We start from the raw sequence: 13,435 nt of genomic DNA, 5'->3' as shown, positions 1-13,435 counted from the left end.
TTTGCCATGTGGAAGTTTCTTTCTATTTTATTTACATCTACAGATTTTTTGTGCTTCTGTCAATTGGCCAACAGTTCTGATCATAGCAGTTTGATTCCAGTAGAGATTTTCTACAAAAAGAATATCTTTTCATCTATCTCCAGTCTTCTCAAAATTTGTACAAGTTTTTGGTGTTGCATTCTGTCAAATGGTTTTTCATAGTCTGTGAAGCACAGCATTACATTCTTCCTCTGATCTAGCACTTTTGAGCAAATACCTGAATTGCAACCAGTGCTTCCCTCATACCTAGACTCCGTCCAAATCCAAACTGTGAATATCTCATATCCCTTTCACACTTGGCTGTGGTTCTATATTGAATGACCTTGAGAAATATCTTTAGGGTATGGCGTATCAGGCTAGTTATTCTGTAGCCTCCGCATTTTCTTGCATTGTTCTTCTTGGGCAAAGGGATGAAGTGTGTTGTCAGCCATTTGTCAGGAAATTTACCTGTATGATAAATGTGATTAAATATTTTTTGGAGAACTGGGATCCATGATCATCTAATAATTTCAGAATTTCAACTGGACCAGCTGCTTTTCTATCTTTGCCGTTACTGTTGCTCTTCTGATTTCATCTTTTGTGATGGCAGGACCAGCTATACCCTAATCATCTTTATTTTCTATTTCAGGTCTTCCATCTGCAAAAAGATTGTGTGTGTAGTCCTCCCAGATAGTTTTCTTTTGCTGATCATCCTGTTCTATTTCTCCTTGGTCATTTTCTATATTTGATTAAATTTTCTTATGATATATACCAACCATTTCCTTTATCTTCATATGTAAGCTAAAGTCATTATGTATTTGTTGCAGTTGTTTTCAACTCTACATTGTTGTTTCAGCAAGTTATTTTTTGTTGATCTTATCTCCTTTCTTATGACATCCTGCATGTCCCTGTATTTGTCCTGGTTTCTTTCATTTTTATATTTTCTTCGTTTTTCAAATAATGCCAAAATTTTGTCTGTCATCCAGTCATTCTCTTGTGTTTTCTGTTTGTAACCTATTTCATTTTCCACAACATGTATCACAATTTTCTGCATTTCCTCCCATATGTTGTTTATATCTTTTCCTTCTTCTAGTTGTGGTTTGACTGTATCTGTAATTCTTCACTGATTTTTGTGGTTACCCTGTTCTTGATATCTTCATCTTTAAGGTGATTGTATTCTATTTTCCACTGTTGTGTATGTTCTTTGACATTTGTAATTTTTATTTTTATTTCTGCTACTAGCAGGACCTGGTCTGAGGGAATGTCAGCTCCCGGATAGGTGCAGGCCCTCATTACTGAGGATCCAAAGTGAATGTTAATCAGAATGAAAAATATTTGATTTCCTACTATATTGTCAGGGTTATCAGCTGGAGCTCTCCATGTGTACAAGCATCTAGGTGCTTGTTATCTTCATCTTTTCCTCTTGACAAAATTGACAAAGCCATTCACTTGATCATTTCATATTTCTAGTCCATATGGACCGACAAGTTCTTCAAATCTTCCTTCTCCTATTTTAGAGTTAAAATTACCCATAATTAAGTTTATCTCATGTTCTTTTACCAGCCTAAGAAGTTGTTTCAACTCTTTGTAGAATACCTCAATTTCATCTTCAGTTGAATCTGATGTGGATGCATATACGTGGATGATGTTCACATTAAGTTTAATTAAAGCCATTCGGCCTGAATGAGGGAAGAAATTTATTACAAATTTTGAAACTTTTTCTGAAACAATTATTCCCACTCCTTTTCTGTGTCTATTGTCTTGGTTCCCTGAATAGTAGATAGTCCCTCTGTGAACCTCACACATTCCAGCATCTGGCCACTATGTCTCTGCCATTCCTAGAATATCGATTTTCAATCTTCCCATTTCCTGCATTAAGTTAGTTAATTTCCCAGCTTGATATAAACTTTGTACGTCCCAGGTACCAATCCTTACTTTGTTTCGAAGATTCATGTTCCTCCTCTCAGCAGCATTTAATGCAGTTCCCCCCAAGAGAGCTGATTGGGAACTATTTATACCTCCAGAAAATGTTGAGTTAAATTCTGAAGGTAGCAGGGGCAAAATACAGAGAGCAAAATACTATTTATCCCTTATACTAATACCACACTGTGGTTATAGGAGTTGAGGGATGTGAAAAGGAAGTATATCTCCTTTTCATAATATTGTTACATTCAATCCGAGATCTGTGATATGTTATACACGCATGATGAAGTAACAGGTTGGCTCAAGAGTCTTGTAATGGTGTCTGATTGTGCTAATAAACACTTACAGAAAAACGTCTTTAGGTTAGTGGATGTCTCTACTTGTCGAACCTGAAACCACCTACCTGTGAAGCCATTGTCCACCTATGCCATTGGCAAAACACACTGATCAGTACCTACTACGTCGCTGTCTGTAGCCAATGTACCTCAATCCACATGGTCTAGGTAAGGTTAGCCAATCACAACACACCTGTTTAACCCTGACCAGGTGTAACCTCTGTAGAGTTATGTTGTTTGTAGAGGATGACAGGCAATGTATGTTTCTTAAAAATGCTGCAAATAATCAATGGAGAGTTTCTTTTTACCCAGTTGGGTCAAAAATAGTTTAATGTTGTCATAAATATTTTTGTTTATATGAAGAAGATGTAGTTAGCTAAGTACTGCCAGGACATCTTCATTATATGAGTCTTTGCAGAATTATATGCTTCTTTTTTCCTTGACAAAATATGTTAAATTTGAGAATCGGCTAACACAACTGTATGAAACCCAGTTTTGTGGATGAATGCCAGAATGTTCCTAAAAGAAAGTATATGGAACGATTGCACTCTTTCACAACTGAAGAGGATTTATTTTACTTGTGGACCATGAATTCATAACATACATGAAGCTCCACTTTTTCTATTTTTGATGACACATACTTCTGATCAACTATGAGGCCTGTGGTACTGTACTTTGTTATTCTTGTGTAATGCCAGTAGTGGCTTATTCACTGTCTTCAACTTGTTCCATGTAATTTTTATAGGCTGGCATATGTGATAACAGAATGAAAACCACTTTGTTTCAAGTTTCTGTTAGTGATAGGTTTTGTTACTTATTGCACACATATTGTCTCCAATATAGTAATATGAATGCTGAGTGTGCGAACCATTAATAAGAATGCTCTGAAATAGAATCACTGAAAGAAACTCCTGTGGTATGATGAACAGTCATCAGCAGCAGACACTATAAGATTTCGGAGTGTGTCTATAACCAAAGCCCACATGAAGTGTAGTCCAATGAGTATACCTTTAAACCGATACCGTCTGATTGCATTTTTTCTGCAATGTAACGCATATCTTGGCCAGCAAATATAGGTCATTATGTTGATGGAGTGGTAGCATCCTCAACTGATTTTTCTTTGGTTGCACTGCTGTTAATGTCCAGCATTACAGTAGTCACAAAAGAGTCAAGCAAGTACAATGTGAGTTCAGAAAATAATTTAACATTTTTAATTATGCACCAATGGAGATATTTAGTGGTATGCAGTTGGCAGCTTTGGACATTATCTCCTTACTGCATGTTTTTGGAGTGTTGATATCTCATTTAGTTTTTGTGAATTTGTTATTTGAATATAATACTCTGTTTAAGTGCCAATGGCAAAAATATGTGATTTTCTGGATCAGTGATGCAATGTAAAATTTTGTGTGGAAATGTGGAAAACTTTTACAGAAATGTTTCAGCTTTTGAAACAAGCTTAAGGAGATGATGCTCCGGGTCGTACATAATGTTATAAATGGTTTTTGTGTTTTGAAAAATAGCTGTTAGCCAGTTGAAGATGATCTTTAAACTGGAAGGTCTTCCACTTCGACTGATGATCCACACATTCACAAAATGTGACACAGCAAGCCATATGTACTATCAAAGCATTTTGCAACAGTTACATGAAAAAATTTACAAAAAGAGATCAAAGTTGTGGTGAGACAGCTCATGGTTCTTGCACCATTAACAGTCCACCCACACATTCAGCTTTGTGCCAAAAATCAGATGACTGTTGAACCACAGCCTCCTAACTGGCCAATCATGGCTCTTATGGTTTATTCTTATTTACAAAATTAAAGTCAGTGCTGAAAGGATGCCATTTTCATCATATGGAGAGCTTCAAAGCAAATTCGTCACAGTCCTTGAAGGCCATCCCAAATGTAGCGTGTGTGTGTTGTTGTTGTTGTTGTTGTTGACAAAGGTCAATTGCTGAAAGCTTTAATTGTGAAAGTTTTTTTGTTGTGCCTATCTGCGTCTCAGCATCTGCACTTTATAGTGAGTAGCAACTTTCCTTCTCATAATATTGTTGCATTCCATCCTGAATTTTCCATTGCCTGATTTCAATGGTTATTGTTATACAAAGTCTAATTGTAAGATTTATCATTTATTTTGATAACTAATGTTATTATATTTTATGCACAACATAATTGTGAAGCAGGCCTGATTAGACATCGTAGACATATATTACCCTAAACTTATGTAAAAGTAAGTGCTTAAGAAGTATGAAAATGGAGGACCTACAAGAAATACCTTATTCAATCGAGCAGAGTTCCAAATCTGCAGAACTTGTTAACCATTTGTTTGATTTCTTTCTCCCTTTTTGGTGTACAGCAAAATATTGCCATAGTCAAGGATTGTTAGTGTTCCTTAATTTATGGTACATACTTTGTTTGCAACTTAAGAGTTAAATATTAGCTTGTCACTTCTAAAATGTGTCCTTGGATAAAATAAATAAAAAATTTATTAACATATTTACATTTTTCTTTATGATTTTCAGGTGATCGAAGCTTCTGTTCAGGTTCCCAGTACACTCTTTTACCAGCTGGAAAAACAAGGACACTCAATTACATCATCCAGGCAGCTACTTGTGTCCGTCTTCGAAAATAACTGGCTTTTCCCTAGCATACCGTTCAATTCGTCTCGCCCAGAAAGAGATATTACATCATGTGTCATTGGTGCCAAATTAGGTAACTCTTTTGTCCTTAATTCAGTTACACCACCATTAACAGTAACACAAATAAATATTTGAAATAATGCAATATTTGCCATTAGGCATATTATTAATGTTTTACAGTCTTCTAGTAAGATGACCTCTCATCTGTCGCATCATGTACATGCAATTAGTTTCAGCTAATATTGCCATTTTCATATTGTAGCTATTTAAGTTACAACATGGGCCTAGCATCCTATTGAATGACTGTAATGATCAGGTGTTCCTGAAAACAGAACATAACAGCATACCCAAATACAGTAAGGTGCCACAGACATTATGAAGGCTGTATGGAAGGGCTATAAATCAAAACTGACCATGAAACTATGCAAACCTGGTTCGAACCGCATCTTCTTTGTCTTCTAGTTAGCACATAAGTTTGTTGACTCAGAACTGAAAACTTTTTGGGTAGTGTACCATATTATACAAATAATGAACACAGCACTACTATTTCTTAGTTACAGTGGGCCACACATTTATCAGCTTTAAATAGGCCTGTTGGATGATGACCAGTACACTAATACTTTTATTCATATATCTACAGAACCAGGATAGACCACCCAATTGGTGATAGTTTTCAGTGGCAACACTTATCATGAATCTTCTATTTTCATAAATCGAAGTTTACAGAGATACTTGCTGTTGAATACACTCCGTTATTAAATTCACCATAAACGTTTAGTGTGACACAATCTGTGCTCACAAAAATTGAAGAAGTTCACACAGATATATTACTAATACATGTTATTAACAGAAGAAATGCTGCGACAATGTTAACTGTTCCAATTGTGATGTTGGATGGACTTCTAAACATTTCATTGCATAATACAGACTGAATGAGCATTAATTCACATAGAAACTCTTAACTGAGTACTTTTTATGTAGCAACCTGACTACATGCTTGTGAACTTTCACATAGATGTTGCTCGTTTGCTCTCTGGACACAGACACAATGTGTTGAGGTAACTCATTTTGTTGCTGGCGCCAGACTGAAAGTTTTTGGAAAGGGAGGGTTACAATGATTTAGGATTCTAAGAAGTACATGTTTTGTATATAAAATTTCTAGATTGAGATATACTAGAGTGGATGAGCTATAGTAAATGGTTAATTAACAAGTAAAAAAATTACAGAACTATTTTGTATACCTACACTGTGAATTGCCTATTTATGAGTACAATTGCCATATTTAGGGACTTACTTAATTAATGAAGGATGTCATATGGTACTGAAAATTTAGGGCAACAAAAGTATAGTGTCAAACTTGGGGATTAAACAGCTGTAATGGCATAAGAAATAACAGCAGTTTTACGCATATCACTTCGTCAGGACCAATTATCTTTTTAGTTAATTAGTTTATAAAAAATTAAAACATGTTACAGTAAAATTTCTTTCTAATGGTGTATGTACATATTTTCAAAACTATGGATTAGCTGAGTTGAAATTTACTGTTACATGCTGTAGGAACAGTTGCAGTTATTTACATTTACCCGGTTTTCAGCGAATCTGAATACTTTACTATAGTCAGCGTATTGAGAATTAACACCTGAATAATGAGGTTGCACATAATATGATATGATCTGAAAAACATATTTACAGCTTTGGGCACACATCACATATATATGATGTGGATAACTGGATTTAGTAAATGGAATTATGAAAATATGAGACCCATTGGGTACAGATAGCCATGTCAAGATATAACATTTCCAACTGCTACACATATTCTCAAGTAAACATAGTTTAAACTGACTAGAGATTTGGTTTCGTTGAGATTTGTTATGAAGAGACTGCAGGAATTAGTGTTCCGTTGCCGTATCTTCCACGGATCTACTATGTAACTCACTTCAAGGTAGTCAGTCCAAATGTAAGTAGGCAGAAGTATAAGTTTTCAGAAGTTCAACAAATCCTTTATCGACTACTATTTTGGGTCTTGCTTTCCTCTGCCTTATTCCTTCTGTAATTGGTGGTTGTTAGTACTTTCATTTCTGTTACATATTATGTTGGTTTTATGCAACTTACATCAACATAAATTCCGATCTGCTTCATTTTGATGTGCAACTATCCCCTTTTCCATCCATTATAATGCGTTTCTTTTATAACCATTACCTGATTCATTTGAACCAGAGATATTTTAAGTGAATTACATCAGAGTCCAAAAAGTTGAATCAATTAAAAGCCACTTTGAAACATGTGATGTTACTTTCCTTTCAGTTACTCATTGGATGATCAATGATTTCATTTGTTGAGAATGGGGACTTGCACAAAAGGGAAATCCATAAAGTTTGTTAAGTACAGAGCCAGTTCTACCCACAGGATTTTCCCATACGCTGCTAGTACAAAAGGAATGTTGTAAGACTCCAGGCAGTGGCTGTTGAAATTATATGTAGCTACTGCAATCTGGCACACTACAAAAGTTGTACTTAACATTAACTCTGTGACATGACTCCGAAGCAAGGAAACTTCCAGAGTCAAGCTGACTAGTGTTCGACAACTAATGGTAGTTGACAGACAGAGATCTGTTGAAGAAAATTTCTTGTACCCAGTATAAATAAAGCACTGATAGTATAGAAGGAATTTCTGCTGTTGCTGCACTTCATTGTTTGTAATCATTTTCTGTGTGTGTGTGTGTGTGTGTGTGTGTGTGTGTGTGTGTGTGTGTGTGTGTGTGAGAGAGAGAGAGAGAGAGAGAGAGATTACATTATATTTAGATATTTTGATTGTGATGCCAGAAAAAGAAGGAACCAGATTTTCAAATATTGCCAATTAAATAAAATTCTTGCTTTGCAGTTAACTCTGTGTAGTAGAGATTATGCAATATTCTGAAACGATCTAAAATTGTTTATTGACTAAGTATTGCATGCACATACACAAAGTTCAGTTCATAAGCAGCAATTTTTAACTAGGCTCTTAACGTTCATTTACATTTTCTGGTATGTTGTTATTGACAAAAGAGTCTCATTGTATCATGTAGCTGAAGCTTATTTCCATTGAAGCCTTGTTCTTAAGATTGCTGAGAAGTGCAGTAGACAAATATAGACTCCAGATAGATAATTTTAAATGCTATTCTAATCAAATGTATTTTTATATTCTCACAGCGGGAATAGAGGTGGCAAATTTAACGGAACCTGTTTATGTAATGCTACGTGCACCCTTGACTGGAGATTCTCCCAAGCCAGCATGGTGGAACCCTCACATGAATGAAGGGGCTGGTGGCTGGTCTACAAAAGGCTGCCAGCTATCACACCTTCTGCATGGCCTCCTTGTCTTCCAGTGTGATCGTCTCGGGTACTTTGGACTGTTGCAGAAGACTGACAATGCATATGATAGCGTGGACAGGTACAAACATAAGTATGTTACTCTCAAGGCATTGAATGGTCAATTGGCACATAGACAAGATTGAATTCAATGCACCTTTGTCTGGACATTCTCCCAAACCAGTAAAAATTTCAGTCTAATTTTTGTGCCTGTTGACTGCTCAATACATTGCCTCTGCAGTGAGTGATTACCTTTAATACTTGAATTATTTATTCGAACCAGGACTTTAAAACTAAACACAAATAAACTAACATTGATTGCATCAAACAATGGAAAATCAAGGATGGAACAATGAAAATATTATGGAAAGGATAGACTGCTACTTGCCATTTAGTGGACATATTGAGCTGCAGTCAGGCACAACAAAAGACTGCTAAATAAGTAAGGTTTCGGTCAAAAGTCCTTCTGAAACAGACAACACCCACACACACTCGCACCAACACTACTCATACTTATGTCCACTGTCTCTGGCTGCCAAGCTTGTCAGGAAATGAAATTCGGAAAAACCCCTGGTTTCAGTGGCATTCATACTGAATTCCTCATATATTTCAGTAATTACACAAGAAAATGACTTGGCAGGCGTCTCACCGATATCTTGCAGACAACAATATGTTGCATCAACTGAAGAGAGCGAAGGTGGCCTCCAAAAGTTCTCTCATTAACTAAGTTCATAGAAGTGAGCTACCAAAAATGATTTAAAACTTCAGCTGTCTTTGTCATCATTATAGCCGCATATGACATTTTGGAGCCAGGGCATGATACTAAAACTCATGAAAGTGATCCCCTGCAAAACTACCATCGTCATCGTCAATGCCAAGCTTTCTAATAGTTGTTGCCAGGTGATCATGGGTGACAGATAGAGTACTCGAATTAAGTTGAACAATGGCCTTCTAAAGGGATCTGTTATGTTTCTTCTTTTAGTTAGCTGTTGTATAACTGATACACCCGAAACCAGCTCGTGGAAGTTTGGATATTCTGACACTTTGGTCCAGGCAATAAGCTGTAATGATATAGAGGCCACTGAGAATGTCTTGACCAAGGATCTGAAAGTTACTGGGAATAACTTTCACCATTGGAGATTTCAACCTGTTGCCACGAAGACAGAAATCTCTACATTCAACCTCAGCATCAAATGGGTCAACAAAGAACTCAGTATTTACTTTGAGAGCAAACTACTGACTCACAGTTGACATCCATAGTCCTCAAGTGTCACCACAACTAGATCACTGAGTGTCAAGAATCACTTGTCAGACACAGCTGCCAACCTTAGAAGTACATCTTGCAGCAGCTTGCCAGCACTTGATGGGAATCTTCAGGTGCCCCACTTTAGGTCTGGTCTATCTGGTAGCAGAGTATTGTGCACTGGTTTGGCTTAACAATATTCACACTAGTCTCACTGATATCTAACTAAATCAAACTGTGCACCTTGTAACAAGCATAATGTAGGCAACAGCATCCTTTTCGGTTGCTCCACTAAACTTTATAACTCCTCCCCAACTGCACCAAGAGAAATCACTTATTAGAGAACTCAGAAAGGTTGAGAACAACTCTCTTTTACAAATCCATCAAGATAGCCCCAACAGTAAGAGACCCAGGGTGTGCTCTAACTATCCACCCTTTAAGAGTGCAACAATTTTGCATGGAAACAGATTCAACCTAGTTGATTGCTGGAAAGAGGAGTGGACCAATCAGGCCTTGCCTCACCACCAGACCACCCAGATTCAACAAGCCCAACAAAAACTAGTCTACCCTAAACTGAATACGAACAATATGTGCAGATGTGCTGAGTCTTTATACAAACAGGAGAAAAATAGCTTCTCCAATTGCGATTGTGGGCCTGTAGGCAAGCCATGAAGCATATATTTGAAGATTGCCAATATTGATGCATGATTCTGAAAAGGTGACAGAGTATATCAGCAATAAGGATATTCAGAACTGCCTCCATTCCTTTCTGTTTTGTGCTCGGCTTCTTCAGGTGTCGTCCATCTACAGGGCTGCCAAGTCCTTCATCAGGTCGTCCGTCCAGAGCTACATTGGTTGTCCTATGGGGCATCTAGCATCTGCTTTCCCCTCAGGTGTCATTTTCACCTGTCTTTCTTCTTGCATATGAGCTACATGGCCCACTCACTGGAATCTTTTGCTTTACAGCTTCTGTAGGATTGTTGGTGGTTGCATCAGGACATAGATTTCCTTGTCTTCTTCCTCCCATATCTTCCTCATTACTGTTCTTTAAAATTTTAACAGTTTGTCCTTTTCTCATTTAGACATGCTCAAGGTTTCTGAACTATACATGATGCTGGGCATATCACTCTGTTGTATTTTCTCATCTTAGTGTTCACTGATATTGATTTTGAGCTGAGTGTTTCCCTGAGGGATTACATGAATTTTATTCCCACTGCTGTTTTTCCTTGATGTCCATTTCTCTGCTGTAGCTACAGGTAAACCAAAATCCAAAGTATTTGATCCGGTGAACTCTCCTGAACTTAGAATCATGTAATTTAAGTAAGGAACAGATAGAGAAATTTTGCCTCAGTTAATAGTGAATAATTGAGCCAGCTTTGGAAAAATATGCACCTGAAAAATAATTAAATATGATAGTGATCCCCCTAGTATACGAAAAATATCAGGAATCTTGAAACTTCCAGGCATATTAAAACTGTGTGCCAGACCGAGACTCAAATTCTGAAGCTCTGAGTCGTGCTGGGGTAGCTCAGACGGTAGAGCACTTGCCCACAAAATGCAAAAGTCCCGAGTTTGAATCTCGGTCCGGCACAGTTTTAATCTGGCAGGAAGTTTCATATCAGCGAACACTCTGCTGCAGAGTGAAAATCTCATTATCAGGGATCTTCTGAAGAAACGGCACATACTGCACAATAGGTCTGAAGAAATGCATAAAACAGCAGTTAGTTAATTGAAACATGTTTGCTGACAAGAGGAGTGATGCAGTAAGCCTCCTGTAACTACCATAGCAAAATTATTAAAAGTCTTTTTAAGATACACACCATGTTATACATGATACCCATTACATAGCAAAAGTGAGATACAATGAAACAAATAAAAAATTGTTCAACACTTTCTTAAGTCAAAGTCTTTTACACATTTTACTCTTTAAAATGGTAAGCACTGATGTCTGTCATGGTATTTATCAGAAAATTGCAGAGTGCTTTTTATTATAAACCAAATGTAACATAATAATAATGACAAAAAAACAAAGATAGATGTTTTACGAAGTTTCTTGATGAATTTACATAAGTGCATGCTCACATTGTGAATGAATATTAAAGACAAGGTTATCAACAATAACAACATTCAAAATAACAAGCTCATTTTTTTATATTAAACATGTTTTTGATCATAGACTTGGATCATGGTCAAGTGTAACACGTTACAAATCCTTATCCAGACATCATGATATACATTTTCTCTGCTTTGAAAAGTTCGGTGCCAATTTCCTGTCATCCACTGCACCAATGAGAGGTTATTTTTTAAATCTTTATTTGCGCGGATCCATACACTTACGCAATATGTGTGACACAACAATTGTTGCATCTTATATCTATTTTACACATTTATTACTTTGCAGCTGATATGCTACAGGTTATATCACTAGCATGCCTTAAAATTTGTTAAATGAATATGAACATTTCTCTGTCAGAAAAGATTCTGATTTTACACCAAAATAATTCCCCTTTAGAGTTCAATAGTTTGTTAAATGAAATTGAATCCTTGGTGTATAGGCTACAATCTGTTATTTTTATTTTTTGTCTTTGCCTAAAGTAGTTACATTTAATCTGTGTTGTGATTATGCACGTCATTCCATTTGATAATGTTATTTGGTCGACCCATAAAAATTTAAGTAATTTAAATTTGTGTACATAATATATTGTTAAGTATTTTTGGTGTACAAACATTTCACTACGTCATTCTGTGAGGCCTATTGCTTGCATAAGTCTTATACCCCTTTTCTGTAACAGCAATATATTTTTTAGGTGAACCCCAACTGCACAGCCACTTAATTCAATCTCGTAGAAAATAAAAGGATAAATCGTTCCATAGTACACATTTTTAATGTTTTGCTAGCAACTATCTTTATGAATTGGCTGAGAAGATGTAAGGTGCTACTAACTTTTCAAAATAGAAAATTAACACAGATTTTTATTAGTGTATACATGCAATAATTTACAAGTGCCAGTTGTGTTCCTGAGAAGTTAGATTCGTTATTTACATGGATGTGATGAGAATTGCCTATTTTAAATACCAGTAATTGAAGTTCGGTGATATTCATCTTGAGGTTCTGATCATAGATGTATTTAGTTAATTCTGTTACATCACTAGTAATGAAAGAATCTAGCTCCTTATACTCTCTTCCAAAGAAGAAGACTGAAGTGTCATCAGCTTAGCTTATTATATGGTAGTTCATGGGTTGTGCAATGGCATTAATGTATATGAGAGAGAGAAAGGGACCAAAGATTGTTCCCTAAAATACACCTTGTATTACTGTATCATTAGTGGATTGAAAGTTTATAGTCTTATCATCTAGTTTATATGTCAGTTCACTGCATTACTTATGATTCAACAGATATATGGGTAGAAGATGCTTGTATGGATCCTTGATACAACATTACTACAGTTTTTTTAGATGTTTCATATCATTTACTGAGTTGAAAGCTTATGCAAGGCCTAAAAATGTACCTGCAGTCTGCACCCTCTGGTCCAGCAGACAATACTAGTCATGGAAGAACTGTGTGATTGCTGTAGTTATGCTACTTAGCTCTTTTCTAAAGCCATTCTGAGAATCTCTAAGCAGTTTTTATTTCATGAAGACTGCACTAAACTCTGACAGGATAACACTTTCGGTTATCTCAATACTCGTGGCAATTAATTGTATCAGTCTATTGTTGGTGACACCTTCCTTACTTTTCTTTTCAAACACTGGCTTTGCATTTTGTGAAGAAGGCCTGAAGCTGAGACAGGATAATACTTTTAAATGTCTTGCTAAAGTTTGGAAGAGCGGGTGGCAGTGGTCATATGTGAATGAGGTGTGCTTCCTTGTGCAAATGTGTGTGTATTTTCTTTGCTAAAGAAGGCTTTGTCAAAAAGCTATAATTTATAA

General features: G+C 36.3%; 1 protein-coding gene across 2 annotated transcripts in view; it reads left to right on the top strand.

The window, feature by feature from the left end:
- The window catches only part of LOC126365995 (adhesion G protein-coupled receptor A3), a 172,360-nt gene that overhangs the window by 126,248 nt on the left and 32,677 nt on the right, over positions 1 to 13,435 (top strand). For both annotated transcript variants that reach the window (XM_050008817.1, XM_050008818.1), the window contains 2 exons: positions 4,795 to 4,984; positions 8,103 to 8,343. In XM_050008817.1, the coding sequence (XP_049864774.1) occupies positions 4,795 to 4,984; positions 8,103 to 8,343 (431 nt within the window). The remainder of the gene's footprint in view (positions 1 to 4,794; positions 4,985 to 8,102; positions 8,344 to 13,435) is intronic.

This window comes from Schistocerca gregaria, chromosome 4, assembly GCF_023897955.1.
Source record: "Schistocerca gregaria isolate iqSchGreg1 chromosome 4, iqSchGreg1.2, whole genome shotgun sequence".
Classification (NCBI taxonomy): domain Eukaryota; kingdom Metazoa; phylum Arthropoda; class Insecta; order Orthoptera; family Acrididae; genus Schistocerca; species Schistocerca gregaria.
This window is presented reverse-complemented; position numbering and strand designations above follow the sequence as displayed.